The sequence below is a fragment of the Trachurus japonicus genome, chromosome 22 (genome assembly GCF_045865225.1).
Source record: "Trachurus japonicus isolate A0001 chromosome 22, Traja_1.0".
NCBI classification, from domain to species: domain Eukaryota; kingdom Metazoa; phylum Chordata; class Actinopteri; order Carangiformes; family Carangidae; genus Trachurus; species Trachurus japonicus.
In genome coordinates this window covers 17,064,962-17,083,284 of record NC_140928.1, presented here as the reverse complement: position 1 = coordinate 17,083,284, position 18,323 = coordinate 17,064,962, and the positions used below count along the sequence as shown (strand labels likewise).

Sequence of the window (18,323 nt, the reverse complement as noted above, 5' to 3'; positions counted from 1 at the left end):
CCGTGGCCACGTCTCCTCTTCTCTCCTCCCTCTCCCTCTCCCTCTCCTCAGGCCTCACATTAATGTTGATTAGCAGAGTGTGAAGGAAAGTGATCACACGTTCGGAGGAGGCACTCCTTGTGAATAAATATTTGTTGTCCTTGTTTGAACAGTGAGGAGTGCTTTTCCTCTCTCACACTGTACAGTGGCTGCTCCTAATGACACTGTGTTTGCATTGGCTTCCCGGTTTGCTTCAAAAGCTTGGTTTATCTGTGGTAATGTGAAAACATGCTCACACAGCATTTATTCTGCTTTGCTTATTGGTTGGTGCATGCTTCTTATGCACTCCTCATTTATAAATCATAAGTGGGGCAGTAGGACTTGAAGTGATTCTCCCACAGACTCTAGATGCACAGCCCATAATGCACTCCACTGTAAATGCACAACAGCAGGAAGCTTCAGGCTAAAACACTAGATGATATTTAGATCTTATTGCATTGCACATTTACTGATATATATGCACATTATGCACATTTGTTTTCTGTCATCAAAACATACATCTTTCCAGTTTCCCTGCTCCAGGATTGGAGAGTGATCCAATGTGCTACAGAGACTGTGGTGGAGCTACTGTGCATGTGCATAGCAGGGATTGGCCCAGAGCTCTGCCACTCAAACAGCAAATACTCTCCGACTTCCTCTGCCCTCCTTTCCTGGTGCAGCCTGGGAGGAGGGAGGGGAATGGATCTTTTCTGTGTGAGTCGCCGGAGCTCCCTCAGCCTGCTCCTTACCACCTGTCCTTGACTTACTGTGCACAGACGAGACTGAGAGGGAGCTGTGCTTCTCACTCATCCTCCAGCACCTTTTATGTTTGTGTTTATGTGAACAGCCGCGTGTTGTTTCTTTTTTTATATATATATCTTTCACTCCGTGTGTGGCTGTTTCCTTTCTACCTGTGGTGCTTCAGTGGAGTAGCGAAGGGAGGAAGGTTTGTCCTCAGCCGGTGGAGCTCTGATGGGAGGCAGTGCTGGCTCGGGCTGGGACTGGGGATGCTGAACGGGGGGAGGGAGGGCCTGTTTGAGCTGGGACAGCAGCTCCAGCAGCAGGGGGAGTACCAGGCCGCCCTCCACTGCTTCCTCAGCTGCCTGTTGGGACTGACCCATGTGCAGAGCTTCACCTCTTTGCCCAACTGCCTACACCAGGTGAGCCAAATGGGGACACACACACACACACAGAGACACACACCAACACACACACATGCACACATACACACACACGCTACCTTTCTTTGTCTTCCCCACACATACCAACATGCATGTACATATATTCTGTACAGGCATACACAAAATCTGCTGTCTCATGTATTTGCACAGCTGTATAGATACATATACATCACTCCTCCTCCAGAGCATCATAAATGATCACACACCACAGCACACAGGACACATTCAACCTTGATATCTCTCACCACAATGTCAAATCTAACAGCACACTCCATCATGTGTGCCAGTGTTGACACTGCCAGATCATTTCCATCTCAGTATGATGATACTGATAGTGTGCATGCGGCTAAATACGGTGTTAGACACATTACAAAGTGTTGTTAGACAAATCATATTGTTAAAAACTGCTGTTGTACCCACTAAATGTCTGTCCCATTGTGTGTGGGCTATGTTTTGCTATTCATGAGGTCACGGGCATTAATGTTTTGGCACTGTGCAGCCAGGCCAAAGTCTCAGCAGACCGCATTGGCTTCTACTCTACAAAGCCCTCCTACAAAGGCCGGGCCACAGTTTTAATTCTGGTTCGCAGCGCCTGAAGGAATGTCCCAGATGTCAAAACACAGCCTTTACTCCACAACTTTGGAACGTTTGGTATGATGTTGAGCAGGCCGACGGTGTTGCGAGGAGAGCAGAATAAGTTGTTTTGACAGCCCCTGACATCATGCAGACATCACACACATGTTTGGAAATGAATTATTCAATACTTAATCATGTCCCATGGTTGTTTTCTTTGCTTTACAGATTGCAGAGCTCTTCATCACTGAAAAGAATTGTATCCTTGACTAACAAAACCAGGGGCGATCAGTCTCCGCTCACCATCACACGTGTCTCACTTTTACTTTTAGTGTCCCATAAGCATTAGCAAGCAGCTAACTATAAAACTACTGTTTTATTTCCGTGAGGTGAACGTGTAAAGTATTGTCAGTGGAGAAATTCTAGCACAATGGAGGATGTAGACCCATTATAGAAAGCGGCGTAAAACTGCGAGGGATGAGTGGATGTCTTTGGGCGGGTTCATAATAACACATTTGTCCCAGAATGACACACATTTTGTGTGTAGCTCGGGCTGTGTGTCTGTCTCTTAAGAGGATTTGTAGGCTCTTATCTCTGCACAACAGAGGGGGAGAGCACTAATTAACCTGTATCTGCACTGACTAGCCTGTGCATCGCCACTTCACTGCTTCTATAAAGTATAGCAGTATAGGACATACACTGGAGATAATAGAGAGGTGTTATGTTTCAGGATATATTACCTCCATGGCTCCTCTCCCCGTTACTGAGACACTCTAACACTTAACTTGCCAGCTCAGGTTATCTACCTCAGCAAGGCTCTACCCCTCACAGCCCATTTTCCAAAACAGGTCGATTTGCTTTGAGTTGAGCGTCATCAACAGCCATCCAAGGCGGCCCCTCACAGAATGAAAGGGTTGCTACTTAAGAGGGTCGTCTACCATGACAGGGTTAAATCTTTTGACATACAGTCCATTATTACATAACATCATCAATAGTAATGGTGTCATGTTATGTCAAACGTTACGTTTTTATGTATGGTAGAGTTACCATTCTTTTACTTATAGTGTAAGATTACAACAATTTGAATGGAGACACTTCTTACACTGCAGTGGTTCAGCAGCAGAGAGAGACGAAGAATTCAGAAGGATAAATCCTAATGTGTCTATAAATCAGATTATTTTGGGTTAAAAGCCTTCAGAGTATTTGTCAGTTAATGATTATTGTGTTAAAAGTGTGTGAAAAGCTTTAGTCGTTTTCCAGGAACTGTTTTCAGTAGTTGGTATGTTTATTTTCTCAGTATTTCTCATGTGCATCATCAGAGCTGGAGCAGTGATGTTGTGGTTTTTTGCGATTGGTCTTTCGGGGGCTGGAGGTGAAGGGTCGTCATGCTCACACCGGGGGCAGGATGTGGGAACTCTGCTGTTCCACGGGAAGGTTTACATCATCAACAACAGCAGCAGCAGCAGCATTTTGCAGTGCCTATGCTCATGAGCCACATCTGAGTCAAACCAAATCTGTGATCAGTAAACAAGGCTGAATTTCCATATGCAGAGTAGCCTGGTTTCATCCTGATGTACTGGCTTTATTCCAGACAAATATATTATGTCAGGTGCAGTTGATTGTGATAGTAGCAGTGCCATGACCACTTAAGGTTTGATGTTTCGCTATCAAAGCTGGCAGTGTGCACAGGGGACCTTTGTACAAAGCCAAAAGCTCTTTTGGCTGCTGAGTGTTTGCTGATAAATGTTTCTTGGAAAGTATAGTGACCTGGACCAATTGACTTTAATCTCAAATAAAGGGGATGTCAGATAAAACTTTAAAGAAAAAAATTCTAGCCTATAGTATATTACAACATTTTGAGCGGATATGCAAATTGGCATAATTTATACACAAGGAGCTTAAGGACACAAGCTAACCATTGTACTATCACATTTAATATTTGATCAGATCAGATAAATGTGTATAACTCAACAGGAAAGGGAGGAGTTGATAGTGAACTTCATGAGGTTATTTCTGTGCACTCTATGCAGAGTTATGCAGCACGTGCGACCTGATTATACCGGTGTTAATGCGAGGTCTTGTCGCGTTTTGAAGTGCGGTCCAATACCCAGTTCACGGGCGGTTATTTATGTGCGTATGTGTAGATGAGTGGGATGGAGCCCATTCCCCGGGGATTATTGTGTGAGGTTCCTGTTGTTGTGTTGCTGTGGTCTAGCCGGGCTAAGAATAGAAGTAGTGCTCTGACCTTTGATGAAGGCCGTTCCCCTAATCCTCCCGCCCAGATGGTCCTACTCATATACTCACCTCACTTCCCACTGCCAGGTGAATCCCAAGAGCTGGGACCCGTGTAATTAATATCCATTCATCCTTTAATTTCCCTCAAGATTTGTTCAAAACATTGACACCATATTAGTGTTATTGTGTGAAATTATAATGTCATCCAGGGGGTTTTGCTAACACAGGTTACTACGTCATATCTTAATGTGCTGTACATTAAATTATTCACATATACATCCACTAACATCCACCCATCACCATCCATCTTCTCTTCTGCTATCATGGGGCACTCATCGGAGGTAAACATTTTCTTTCTGTCCCATCACTGCCCTTTTTTAGAGGACCATTATGTTGTGTCTTGGTTTTCCTGGAGGATGTGTGTCTTGTCTGCTTTGTCCCCTCAGTAGTGCAGAGAGCTGACATTATTCTCCTGGTGACAAAATGAAGGAAACCAGCTGCTGTGGTTTTCAGCTCGAAGCTTAACTGTTCTTTGAGCGTGGAAAAGTCGTATCCATCTTTCCAGCCTCAGTATAAAAATCATAGCCATATGAAAGAGTTATTGGAAAGTAGGGTGGTCATTAAAACATAAATATCGAGCATGGAATTTTTTGGAGTGTTTTAGATGTTGTTAAGTGGGGCATTTAGAGAGGCGGGGCTGTTTATTTTAAGCATTCTCCATCTCATTGGTCTTTAAATTCACCTGACAAGCATCAATGGTGTCGTTTTACAGTGGAATGGACACTACATACGCAGAATGCTTTTGACTAAGTGAACGGGCTCTATTTTTAGGATGCTTTAAATAGACCGTCTTTTCATGGAAACAAAAGTGGTATTCAGGTCTGTCAAAAGGAAGCAAAACAAAAGATGAAGCCAGACATTTAACAAAAAACGGAATTTGATATGAGGACTTAGGTGGAATCAGATATAAGTATGTTGCGAGACCAAGCAAACCTGTTTTGCATCACATTTGCTCCATTTGAAACAAAAAGCCACAAAAACAACAGATAAGGGCACAAAAACAATGGCACCAGTTATAATCTGCATTGCAAAATCCAGACTTCAAGTTCAGCAGTCTGCTGTGGATTACTACACAATTGTGTTTGGCCAAAGAGGTCACTCTCAAGAGGGATGAAAAAAAAAAGCAGTGTTGGGCTGGGCAACGATGCTTTTTTTAACATCAACATCTGACTAATCCTGTTGACAACTGAGACTCATCCTTCACCCATATAAACAGATGGGAAGGCCCTCCAGTTCATCCAGGCCGAGAAAATGTTCTATGAGGTGGCACTGATCGAGCTCACGGCTCTTCAGGGGAGCACAGGCAAGTACTTCTGACATTATGATATTGATGCTTTAATGCTTTTGAGAATTCAAGTCCATATAGTGTGTGGTTTGTATATTAAATGATAAGTTGTACTATTTTTGGTGAGGCTTAATTTTCCTTTTACCTTCCCAGCATGTCGTAGAAAAACACATGTAATTACTGCCAGATTACATAGTTATTTATAAGCAAATTTTCCAGGAAAAACAAGAGTACTGTTTTGTTTTTTCTGTTGACTTTGGGTTGATCGGAGAAATTGGCAGGTCATGTGACACTGTGGAATCAAATTGTATTTTAATTTGATTTTGAGGTCCATCAGCAAAGCACTGAATACAGTGAAGCAGTTTGGTGTTTGGCACACTGTGTTGGTAGTATAGGCAGCTTTCCAAACTGCAACTACAAAACCAACCAGTATTTAATATATACAAAGCTTCTCTGTAACAGCCCAAAAATCTATGAAATGACATCCCATTTTACTTAAGTCCATCTTTGTTTACAAAATACCTGCTGGAGTTTTAAGCGAGCGTTCACAGCAAGGCCACTCATTCATCACCTGCTGCTGCTCCAGACGTCTCCCTCTTCCTCTCTGTCTGCTGCTGAGGCAGCAGCGCAGTGTAGCGTGGGCAGAGCGGAGGAGGTCGGGGACAGGCATAGTAGAAGACAAATGGCCACACTTTGCTCTATCTCATTAGGAGCTATGTGTCGCTATAGAATACTAAGGCCCCTGATTCAGCACTCACTCAGATTGAATGCTGGACTTCTCCAGGAGCAGAGCTGGTGCTGTAGCTGCAACTCACAAGCTTCCCTTTTCTCTCCCCGGTGTGTTTTGAACCCACCGACACCCACTGACAGCTGACATAATTGTCCTTCTGTGGGGTTTTTTGTCAGGCAAACAAAAGTCTTTACCTGTTAGCCTACAACAGTGTATTTGCGCTTTCTCTCCGCATGGATTACAAGTCATTTCCACCTCCATTATTATTATATGTGTGTGGCGTGAGTGTGCTTTGTGTGTACAGTACATACTGTATGTTTGTGGTCTGTCACTGTGTGTGCATACGTGTGTCTCAGTGTCCCAGTGGGCGTGGTGAGTGCGTTGTATGACTCCCTTATCTGCTCCCTCCTGCCCTTATCTCTGCTCTCTTGTCTCCAGCCGTCAGTTGGCTCCACTCTGCTGTTCAGGCTTAAAGTCCACAGCAGTGCCAGACCGGCTAGTGGCCAGACACGCAGGCTCTCACTCAGGCTTTATTTTTTAAACTCCGTGCAGCAGTAGAGAGGTAGAGAGAGAGAAGACTGGTGAAGTGAGAGGGACAGATAGAAGGGCTGAGTGGTTTGTTGGCGGCCTTACTGTGATTCCATGCCCTGTGTTTGTGTAACAGGGCCTCAGGAGGAGGCTACGCTGGGCTCTGCAGGATGGACCACACCAGAGGAGCTTTCGGAGCAGGCCTCCCAGGCTCAGCACCTCGAACGACTGGCTCAGCTCTGCATCATGAGCAAACAGTAGGTAAAACTGTGTCCTGCTGTAGCTTCTGTTGTGATATAATTAATGGGGCGTCACATCCTCTGTGGGCCCATCATGAGTGACTGTATTGGTATATAAATCCACTTTTATGACTGTTTTATTGCCAGTTTTGCATACAGTTAATGTTTGAGTTGCATTTGACCCCTTTATGTTTCACTGAGCTGAAGTGAAAATGGTGCTGATTCAAGTGGAACAAGGCAAACATTATATTGCTTGTTATCAGTTTTATTACACAAGCAGAAGCTAAGTGCGTAATGGCAGATAACTAGATCATTTGTTTATAAAGTAAAATCCTCTGCTTAGTTTATAAGATCAGAGAGAAATCATTTCGAGGTAAATATTTCACTAAAGGATCACTGAAATTAAAGATTTGTCTTGCTTGAGTAAATTTCTATGAGAATCTACAGTAATTAATCTGTTATAGTCAATAATGACCTGACCCTGTCTGATTGCAGCATTTTTGGGTTACATCCAAAAAATGTAAGCGAATCCGTGTCCACTGGCACGTCCACACATTCGTCTTTCTCAAGTGGAAATTTTTTTAGCCAGATAAACTCCAGCTCCAAGTTTTTTTTTAGCCCGAGTTGAATTTCCCTGTGGATGTAGAGAAAAGAGACACCGCACTCTACGTGAGTGTTACAGGAGGAACATCTTAACTGGATCTGGTGTCTCCTGTTGCAGGGGTACTTTGTTAGGCCACAGCATGCACCCATTTCTGTGCCACTGTGTTGTCATTGTTGGGATTAGCTCAGTTAACCTGATTCCCAGGAGGGGTGACAGAGGGTGGACGGTTTGCTCTGCTGAGGACGAGTCACTGTGCTTCACTGATGTGAGGTGCGTGCAGTAGTTAAACTTCAATGAGGAAGTTCTGATTCTGATTTGAAATTTGATTCTGCTCCTCGATGAGCCGCAAAGCCCTCACCCGCTCCACCGCAAGCTTCAGAACCAGTCTCTCCTTCCTGCAGACAGGAAGTGGTAATACTATTTAAATCTTTCAGTGATGTCGTAGGAAGTCCTTTGGGCCGGCGAAGGGCTTTTCTGTCTTTGCCGATCAGATGTCCCTGAGAAGGACCTTCTAAAGCAGCGCAAACTGACACCTGGCCATTACTAATTGAAGGGAAGTGTGGCTTTGGACCAGCAAAGCTGACATCTGTCACACTAAACAGAGCTTGCTCTACATCTATAAGCACATGTGAGGGTGTGAGGGTGGTGACTGTCCTTGGTTGTTTTTCCAGGGCGCATATGAGTGGAACAGCTGGCAGATCCTCAGCGCGCCACATCATGTTCGCCCAGCTTAGCACTAAACAACAGAGTGGTGGAAGGGCACGAGTCAGTAAACTAACCTGTATACACCATGCCCTCTGTAATTCTCCTCGGACAATAGACAGGTGCAGTCAGTGCTGGCAAAAATAGACAGCGTCTACTTCCTCCTTAAGGCACCTGATCACCCACAGGCCTTCTGTCCGTGTCCAATCACAGCAGACGCACGTCAGGCGTCGTCATGCTGCCGTGCTCCAAACACTGAAACCTGGCAGGACACACAGGACACTACCTCTGATTAAGATCGGATTACTGTTACCATCTATGGAAATATTTAGTATGTTTTGAGATAGAAGGAGAATGTGCAGGAAGAGATTCTGATCTGAGATCTGATAATTCACCGTCATCCATTTTTAATAGACTGCTTTTATTTTCAGGCCTACATTTTCTTACTCCATAGAGAAAGAAGTGGTAGTGCATTAGTTTAATGGCGCCATTCTCCTTTCCATTTCCTTTCAGACCTCACCTCGCCCTAGAATACAGCGGTAAGGTAGGTACATTTCATCAGTGTCCTCACTTCCTCTCCAGATTTTTGATCAAATAAAACAGTTAATGGTATTCCAGTGTAATAATCAGAATCCCCCCATCTTTCAGGCTACAAAGATCCACCAGAGGGCCTTTGGTAATGATCACCCAATTACAGCCAGAAGCCTGGAGCTTATGGCCTCCGTCTATGCTGAGATTGGCAAGACTGAATATTCAGGTAAACACTCAAAAATACAAAGCAACACATAGTCAGTGAAAAAAAATCTGTGTAGTATTGATAAAACAATAGTGAAGGACACCTTTGTCAGTAATTTAACACTGTTAATACACAGTCTGACACGTGACGCAGTGTCTCATGAAGCATAACAACACAGAACAGTGGCGTTACGTTCAGACCGAGCTGGCCCCCTCTGCTCTAGAGAGCACACAGCAGAGTGTGGATGTGGTTTCAAGTACTTGAGTTTTCCTCTCAACCATGTCAGCCCACAAAAACGCTGAATTAATAAACACTTAAAGTCATGTCGGACACAAGAGTGGTTTTATGCAAAGCAAAGGCGAAATGTAGCTCTGTGACAGTTTGAGGGCACATTTCTGTTGTACAGTATGAATGTATGCTTGGCTTGCATTAAGAGGGAGCAACACTCTGAACTCTGCATTTTTCTGAAGACTGCTGTGGTGTAAAAAAAAAAAAAAAAAAATCAGAATGAAGAAACCAGCCTTGCTGTTGAGTCAGCTTTCAGAGGCAGTGGTGCTGAACACAACCAGCTACATAAAGGCAGCTGTAGAGGATTTACAATTATTTCTTGTTGTTCACCTCACATGGGTCTTAAATACCTCTGATGAAACAGTGAAAAAGCTGAAGGTCGGAGGATTGTAGGATTTATGCCGGTGTAAGGCAGTGAGTTATGTGTAAGCTACTTACGACCAGTTCCAGTAGGTTCAGAGGTACAAATTCCATGGGTGAGGTCCATGATCCACCACTGCAACACACACACACACACACACACACACACACAGAGAGAAACAGAGGAGATCAAGCCCAAAGTCCCAGACTTCTGAAATTGAAAAGAGACGGATCAATAACATTTTACCAACCCAAAATGATTTCAACACAAAAATGTCGTCAGTTTCCAGACAGCAGTTTCCACATGTGATGACAATTATTCAGTGTTAAATACACACTGAAAAGGGAAACATATTTGTATTGACTTGTCTAAACTAACTCAAAATACAATTATACAATTGAAATGAACTTCCTTTTTGAATAATTCAAGACAGAGAATTGATTCACTTTTTTTGTCTGTTCTTGATAAAAGTAAATCTCACCAAAACCATCTTGGTTAATTTTCCTAACATCCCTGACCTCACTATGAATCATTTCCACCACTGATTTAGTTTTTATTTTCTTTATATATGGAGCTATGCTTCTTCAATTTAAAGTATCCCATATGGCTGTGCTTGTTTTTATGTCAGTGTTTGTAACCTGGGTCACAGAGTGGTTGTAGATCAGCACACACATGTGCACTTCTTACGACCTCTTATTCTGTATTGTACACAGAGGAATCCTCCTTGACCCACAGCGAGATGCTCCAACAGGGGCATGTTTAAGTGTTTTCAGCTCTTGTCCCTTCACTGTAAACTGGGTCAGTCACCCTGCCTCGGCTAACAAGCCGTTTGTGTGGTTACACATGACGAAACACTGTATCAGCTGTAGTTAGGTTGTTTTATGTTGTGTTGCAGTATGTAGGAATATTTCAGTGATATAGAGATACAATGATTAACCAAAACTATGAATACTTAGCAAATATATACAATTATTTGGCCAGCTCAACCTTATGTCAATCGCTGAAAAAACACAAAACCACAACTTCTTCCACCTGATATCTCAAATATGTAACACTGTTGAAATGGTACAACTTGTTTGATTATTAAAATCACCAGAGCCACAAAATTTAGCCTCAGAAATGATGGCATGCAGTAAGCAGGGACAGGGAGCAGCTCTGTGCAGCTCGAGGGAAGATAAAATAAAAATGTGGGGTGAGAAAAATTTCTCACTTCCTCCTCCAAAATTGTTGGACTACTTTCAGCAAAAAGGGAAAATGTATCCAACTCTCTGGGGTTTTATTGCCTCCCTCTTCCTCCCTAATGGTTTTCAGAGTCTCTTAAGGGATGCATTTAAAACGTGTTTCATTCACAAACAGAAAACAAATCCTAACTATCTCTTGTAGTAAGAGTTGTGTAATGTTTGTTCCCCTCAGACAAACATTACACAACAAAATTGACAGTGTCATTCCTCTGACCTTAAATCTTCTTTTAAGGACATTGTTTGTCTAATGTACACTAGAAGGTCTATTCAAATACTAGATAACCAAAGTAGCTCTAGTCATTTGTATAGAACATTCTCAAGACAGTTTTTTTTTTATCTGGTTTGAGAATTTTTATACCAATGTTGCTAATTTCAGGGGTTATTTTGTTATATTTTATATTTAAACTTACCTCAAATGTTTGCATAACTGTGATTTTTCAGTAATTTATTAAATTGCTGCTCAGTCTGGAGACTTTTCAGACTGAGTGTTTTTCCCTTTTGTGAATATTGGATGGTGGTTCATTTATTTTTAGAAAAAGGTGTGAGTACAGTACAGTATTTAAATTAGGTAAATATCGAAATAAGGTTTTCATTGAAGTCCCTAGAATAGCAAGTATCAAAGTACAAAAAAGGAAGCTGGACTTTTATGTATCAGTGTTTGTAATTTGAAACCTCCATCTGTACCTGGCACTGAAAGGGTTAACACCGGCGTCGTTTTCTGTCACATTTGCATGTTTAACTTTGTCTGTTTAGCTTCACCTCATCGTCCGTCTTCAGAACGACCTGCAGACGTCAGTGCGAAGCGTCTCCAGATCTCTGCTCATGCGCTGTGTGGTCATGGTTCTCTCCCTAGACTCCCTGGGTCAGTGTGTGTCCGCGCTGTCCAAACGCTTTGCTGCTGCAGAGTCCATCAGAGACACCGTCAACTGTCTTCCTCATTCCCACCGGGAGAAACACTCAGAGATCCGCCACAGAAAGGACACGCACCACCAACAGGAGGACGCACCGAAACCTAAGGTAAAGAGAACGACACCTGCAGGCGTCTGCAGCAGCTTGTTTGGAAAAGATCTGCCCCCCCCAGCTGTTTGCTGCTGCAGCTCTTTGAAATGTCTCAGGAGCTTGTAATGAGTGTACTCATCCTGAACAGTGTCTGATGCAGGTAACCAACGGCAAAGTCCCCACATCCATTCTCAAGAGGCCAAGCCCCAGCTACGGGTCAGACACAGAACCCAACCACAGACGGAAAGGCGAGCGGAGGGTTCGATTCAGGGAGCCAGAGACCACAGTACATGGTGAGAAAATATACAAGTAGTGAGTTCAGCCCCTCAGTCAGATGCATGCTGCTCTCTGGTGCCTCAGCACCTCCACCACTAGTCCAGTGATTGAATATGTTCCATATTTTCTGCAGCTTTTACACGAACATGTATACGGGAATGCATAAATACAGTAACAATGTGAATGTGATTTAAATTATTTATAGAAGTTTCCTCAAAATTTGTGCTATCGCAGCTTGTAGAGGACCTTCACCCCATATGTAACTGTGTTGTATATGTACTTGGCAGCAAAGAGAGAGCAGCATGCATTAAAACATCCATAGGTTGCATCGTAAACTCTTTCCCCATGGGAATTTTGCGCAATTTAAAAATAATGTAATGCCAAGAGACGTCCAAACATGAGCAAGTGATTTACTCTTGGTAATTAATTATGCATGCAAATGAGGCACCATGAAGTCTGTTCCAGAGAGATAGTAGAGTCTATGGGGGCACAGCAGCTGGTTTGTAGCTGCTGTGCATCACAGAGGTTGCCTCTCGCTGTCTGACTGGCCTCTTCTCTGTCGGCTTCACAGAAATCCCATACTGTGACTGTTTAGGTGGTAAGTTTATCTAGAAGTGTTTAGAGTCACTGTGTTCATTTGCATGAGGAAGTGAGAGGAACACTGCACCTTTTAATCCTAGATCTAATAAAGTGTGGGGGAGTATCAAGGTTATTGGTTTAGATTAGTTGTTGTAGGTACAAATTGTGGGTTAGGTGTCTTTTGATTAACTTTGTTGACTGTCACGTGATATGGATTGAGTTCACCATCACCCCATTCATAATAATATTTGGGACACAGAACAGTTTGTGTGACAAGGCACCAGTGCACATTAAATAAGTAGTTACATTAAAACCAGGCATCCTCTTAGGTCTTGAGAGAAACAAATCTGTGCATGTGACAGCTCCAGACCTCATTTCCAAATCAAAACTGTGTAAAAACCAGTCCTCGTTTTCTCTGTGCACAGCCTACGAGACGACACCGTCCCGCCCCCACCTCGCTCTGTTCACATGCCTCTTCCTGCTGATGTCATTCCTTGGTGTGGCCATGTACTGCACGGACCGCCGGCGCCCACAACGAGTGTGCGAGGAGCTGGAGGCCGCTTTGGCCGTCTACCTGCTGCACATGAAACAGCTTCTGTGGGGCTGCTGGATATGGCTGACCATGCAGTGACTGAGACTGACCACAGGTGGCGACATGGAGCCGCCTTTCATTTTTTTCAGATCCCTCTTTTTCCTATCTCTGAAGGTGCCCAGGCCTACAAACACCTCAGCCATTTGGCAAGGCTCTATACACTGTCTGTGGTGTTGAACCACCCAACCAGTGAAAAAGGGAAAAAATGTACAATCCCAGAAATATGTAGCTTCCATGTCTGTATGTATATATGTATTAAGGCAGTGGGCTTGCCACTCCTTATTTAATTTATAATGACATTTTTTGCACATCTGCTAAGTTAATGCTCACATATAACTCTCACTTAATCACCACAACCATTTGATTTTTCAGTTCATGTCACAGTCGACTGTATGTGAGTGAATGTTTCCATGGAATGCAAATATTTATTTTGGTACATGATTTGTGTATATCAGATATTACACAGAACTGAATGTGTATATATGAATCAATATACTAAGGACTATCACAATATTCAGCCTTGTATTTGCACATACATGAATGTAGAGATGTTTGGGAACAGCTTTCATTGGCACGGTGCACATTCGAAGAGGAGGAGGGTGGAAGCACAAATGTGTAAAGTGTTCGATAATGACGTGCGAGAAAGAAAATACAGGGGCTGCATCACTTCACAGGTTAAATGGCTAACAGATGACAAACACCTCTTTCTTCAGACTGGATACTGTCTGTTGGTCTGTACGGCCGACTGTCAGCTGACTTCTACTTCCACTGAGGAGAAAATCTGCAGCACAATATTATCTATCATCAAAGAGAATATACTCAAACAGAATGAATGCTAATGCTTTTGACAGTGTTCCTCTTTATAACTGCTTGAATCTCACAAAATATCCTTTATCCTAAATGTTATTTATTCTTCTATACTGTATATCTGCATCGACGCAAATATCCAACTTTCAATTATTTCAAATTTTTTAACTTTTTGTTATATGTTACATTTCTATTTAAAAACAATATTACAATATTCAGGTTTTAATCATGATGTCAAATGCTCATCAAGCTTTCAACAAGTGTACAGATGGGTGTGGGCTCAACCAATATTTGCATTAAAAAAATTAGGATGAACTCCTTACATGTAGTTCATTACTGTTTTTGAGGCCAAACTGAATCATAGTGTCTGTTGTTGTAAGAATCCCTTTTTGTCTAATGGAGTAATTTAAATTCAAACAACCGAACCACAACATAAATGGATTAAAGGGATCAAAGAGCACAGTGATGCACATCCCACAGACCTCTCATTATGAGCAATAACACACATGACATGGTTTCCGGTAAAACATTGTCCTTTATATAACAGGTTTCAGGGAACTCAAAGGAAAAAGCGTTGGATTGGGAGATCTCACATTTGAATGTCAAAGCAATACGAGGCTAATTGGGCCTGTGTGGAGGAAAGAAACACTCTGGACTCTGTTCTGTCAAACTAAATTGTTGTTAGCAATAAAACAATACCCAGTGAACTCAATGTCCTGTATATGCACATTTAGCTTAGAAGCTGCACATCATGGCTGTCCAAACATTTATGGTCACTTTGAAAGAAGTGCCTTTATAGAGGGTTTTCTTAGTTTCTACCGTTTTATGATTTCCATTGTTTTGAATAAAACTGTCATTGCCTATCAAAATCAAGCAGACGACTTGCTTTCTTCCAGTAGCGTCTAACAATAAGTGAGTGTGTGACGTGGATGAGGCAGGGAGAGAGATGCATGCAGGTACATTTGTGTCTATTCACAGTAATGCAGTATATTGGTTTGTAGCTTTTAAAGTGTGAGGAAGCCTGAGTTACTATATGGCACGAGATAGTATTTGTTTTTGTTTTTTTCTTCTTTTTCTTAAATCTCACACAAATTGCTTACAGTAAAGCATTTTTGGGCCGGCTGCATTATATATGATATATTTTGTCGTTTTTATAAAACACCTTTATGAAACAGTGTGAATACACTGCAAAAGCACACATCATTTCACTTTGCTGCAGCATGCAAAGAACTCTCACTTCACCAAGAGGCAGTGCGCGGCCTACCAGAAGAAAAGCCTATAGGAACACATTTATTGGTGTATAAAACAAAAAAGAACATCCCTTCACATCGAGAAACCATCCTATAAATTTGTCATGCATTAGGTCCATGCAGAAGTTTCACAAAGACAACATGATCCATCGTCCAATCTGTCCATTAATACTGTGTTGCTAAATAGAAATTCATGAGTGGAGAAAAACTGGGTGGTTTTAATCAAAGCTTAGTCATGGTTGTGTGTCTTGAAGAGGAACACACACACACACACAGTGGGTGAACAAACTTGACAAAACAAGACTCTTCAAGGATTAACAACCACGGTGGCTTTTTTAGAGGGGAAATCAATCATCAGAGAACAAAGCTAAAAACCTGTGGTTTGATTCAATCCACGGTCAATGGAAGCAAAAGCCAATTGATTTTGATTGTCTACAGAGGCAAACACTGGTGTTTCTCATGGCAGGTGAGAGGACGGTACGGTTTGAGTGTGGATGACTGAGGGTGTTTGTGCATCTTCTAGGTTTTTTCTAGATCAGACCGGTCTTGAGGTCAGAGCTGTGGCGCGAGGATCGGCCGAGCAGCAGGTCCTTCTCGTGGATCAAGCTGTCCAGCAGGTCCTCTTGTCTGTAGTTGTGGTAGACCTTCAGGAAGGCCATCACCGCGATCCCGAGCCAGGTGAGCCAGGCAGCCCACAGGCCAAACTGAAAGATGAAGGAAATCACTGTAAAAAAAATATGACTGAGATTCTGGATTTTTTTTTTCTGGATGATACCATCAAAAATAAGAACTATACCTGAGCTATAGCAAACTGGTCATAGAAAGCAGAGTTGTCCAGGCCGAGCTCTAGATCAGTGTCCTGCAGGTCCTCGCAGCTATACGACACAGAAATGAAACAGCAACATCATGAGAACCGCAATGAACTGTTTGCTGAAACTCTCACTTTAGAGGTGATGTGTTGCCCTCTCACCTGCTGGGCAAGGTCCCACCCTCAGTGACGGCATCGCACCACAGGTTAAAACCCACGCTGACGATGGTGCTGGACAGGAAGACTGTGAACACCACCAGTGAGCTGATGAGCAGGTTGAGGAAGGCGTTGAAGATGGAACTGCGTGGAAAGAGGGGGGAAAAAACTGTCATCTCTGCTTTTCATTGAAATATTTACACGTAGGCCTCTAAGACAGAATCACAGTCAGGATCATTAAATGTAGGACCTATAAAACAGAATCACAGTCAGGATCATTCACATCTCTATGATGAAAGATGCCTCTGAGTCACACATGACAATACTGACACAGGATGGGACTGATGATGACACAAGATACCACAGATTTTTCAAAGGCAACACAAGTGTGTTCCCTCCATCTTTATAATGGAGAACGACAATGACTGGTCGTTTTTTTTTCCAGGGGCTCTCCTCTGCTTTGTTTATCTGATTTCAAAGCCTCTAACACACGCGATATGATTTATAATTCTGTCAGAATAGCGCGCAGACAAGGGCGTGTGGGTGATGGACAGAAAAACACCTTCACACTGAGCCGTTACACCGGACTGATCTGATCTGTCCTGCGGAGCTTTTGATGGAGCTGATGATGCTGCTGAATTGTGTTGAACGAGCACAAGTGAAGTGTCACTCACTCATCGTGTCCTTTGCAGAGGAAGAACAGCAGCCTCCATGCCTGCACTGCGGACAGAATGAGAGACGCTATCCCGACAAAAGTGATGAAGCTGCAGGAGGACTCGGGTCCCCACTCCTCCACGATGAAGCGCTGCTTCGACACAGTGATGTTCTCGTTCTGCCACATCCCCCGCGTGAAGAGCAGACATTTCCCCCCGAAATCCTCCGTGTTCTCGGACAGAGGCACCACGGCGATGAAACCGAATACGAAAGCTAAAAAATAAAGGATGCACTGGGCGAAAATTAAATTATCGAGGGCCATTTTTCTGTCTCCCTATCCTCTCTCTCTCTCTCTCTCTGCTCTCTGCGTCCTGGAGAGACTGCGGCTGCGCAGTGGAGGCAGAGAGGCGCGGAGGAGCAGCATCCGACCGACGATGCTGCAAATTAATGAGCAGGCTGAGGCCTTCAGGGCTCTCCATCTTATCTCCATCCAGGCTGTGGAGATGCCCCTCTGCACTGGTGCTCCACACTGCTCCAGTCCACAACAGCTGTATAAGTATTTATCTGTTAATTGTGACATTTAACTCATTAACATGTGGTTCTCCCCTTCTTACTGCTCAGTGTTTGACACCTGCACACAGGGCCGTTGCTAGGAATTCTGGGCCCCCTTAAAGAATACTAAAGTGGGCCCCTCCCCCTAACTTTTCCTTTTTTTTTTCTTAGACTACGTATGTATTGTAACGTCCAGACGACAGACCTCTTCCGTGCTGGTTTATCACTTTTATTCAGTTACAAACACAGGCTACTGTGGGCCGTAGCCAACGCCAAAACAACAAACGTAAACACTGCATGGACTCACTCTTAGCTCTTGTTACTTCTCCGAACCTCAGGCTCCGTCACAACACACATACAAGACTTCCCGGGACTCTCCCCAGTTTCCGCCCCTCCCAGTCTAAAACAACCATTGTCATGGGAACTGCAATGAGTGACAGGCTTCTCAGCCACTAACTATATGTCGCCTTCATGAACGTACGAAAACAGAGAACAACAATTTAACTCAATGATAACATGTCAGGCTGTTACAGTATTATCGTTTTTTATTTAGCCTTCTTTGTTTTGATGCTAATGCAGCATTACACTGCAAAAACTCAAGTATCTTAGCAAGAATATTTGTCTTATTTCTAGTCAAAATGTAATTTCTAGTCAAAACAAATCTCATTATACTTAAAATAAGACACATCATATTAAAAGTAGCTTGTTTTTAGACACTTTTTACTTCTTTCAAGCATATTTTCACTTTGAATAAGTAGAAAAAATCTGATAGTGGAGCAAGTTTTTCTTCCTTATTACAAGCACAAAAAACTTACTTTCACTGGCAGATTTTTCTATTTATTGTGAATTTAAAGGGACAACGAGGAGTT

The 18,323-nt window shown here is 43.0% G+C and overlaps 2 protein-coding genes across 3 annotated transcripts; one reads left to right on the top strand and one right to left on the bottom strand.

The window, feature by feature from the left end:
* The first annotated feature begins 696 nt into the window (after positions 1 to 696).
* On the top strand, positions 697 to 14,907 carry c22h14orf180 (chromosome 22 C14orf180 homolog). 2 transcript variants are annotated; one of them, XM_085768223.1, is made up of 10 exons: positions 697 to 1,178; positions 2,001 to 2,031; positions 5,284 to 5,370; positions 6,747 to 6,867; positions 8,669 to 8,699; positions 8,804 to 8,912; positions 11,635 to 11,798; positions 11,941 to 12,073; positions 12,628 to 12,654; positions 13,061 to 14,907. In XM_085768223.1, exons 1-10 carry the CDS (start codon positions 1,026 to 1,028, stop codon positions 13,264 to 13,266), a joined length of 1,062 nt encoding a protein of 353 aa, XP_085624349.1. In that variant the 5' UTR covers positions 697 to 1,025; the 3' UTR covers positions 13,267 to 14,907. The 2 variants fall into 2 exon arrangements, with proteins under 2 accessions (XP_085624349.1, XP_085624350.1); XM_085768224.1 differs by lacking the exon at positions 12,628 to 12,654.
* On the bottom strand, positions 14,215 to 17,296 carry tmem179ab (transmembrane protein 179a, genome duplicate B). Its single transcript, XM_085768225.1, has 4 exons — positions 16,923 to 17,296; positions 16,255 to 16,392; positions 16,081 to 16,159; positions 14,215 to 15,988 (listed from the first exon to the last, which is right to left on the bottom strand). The coding sequence occupies exons 1-4, from the start codon at positions 17,222 to 17,224 to the stop codon at positions 15,815 to 15,817; spliced, it is 693 nt and encodes a 230-aa protein (XP_085624351.1). The 5' UTR covers positions 17,225 to 17,296; the 3' UTR covers positions 14,215 to 15,814.
* Between the last annotated feature and the right edge of the window lie 1,027 nt (positions 17,297 to 18,323).

Excerpts from the sequence above, each read along its gene's own strand:
- c22h14orf180 (XM_085768223.1), top strand. The coding sequence starts at position 1,026 with ATGCTGAACGGGGGGAGGGAGGGCCTGTTTGAGCTGGGACAGCAGCTC. Across the intron at positions 8,700-8,803 it reads CCCTAGAATACAGCGGTAAG|GCTACAAAGATCCACCAGAG; the intron begins GTAGGTACATTT and ends CCCATCTTTCAG. Across the intron at positions 8,913-11,634 it reads TGGCAAGACTGAATATTCAG|ACTCCCTGGGTCAGTGTGTG; the intron begins GTAAACACTCAA and ends TTCTCTCCCTAG.
- tmem179ab (XM_085768225.1), bottom strand. The coding sequence starts at position 17,224 with ATGGCCCTCGATAATTTAATTTTCGCCCAGTGCATCCTTTATTTTTTA. Across the intron at positions 16,393-16,922 it reads CTCTGCAAAGGACACGATGA|TTCCATCTTCAACGCCTTCC; the intron begins GTGAGTGACACT and ends CTTTCCACGCAG. Across the intron at positions 16,160-16,254 it reads GGTGGGACCTTGCCCAGCAG|CTGCGAGGACCTGCAGGACA; the intron begins GTGAGAGGGCAA and ends TGTGTCGTATAG.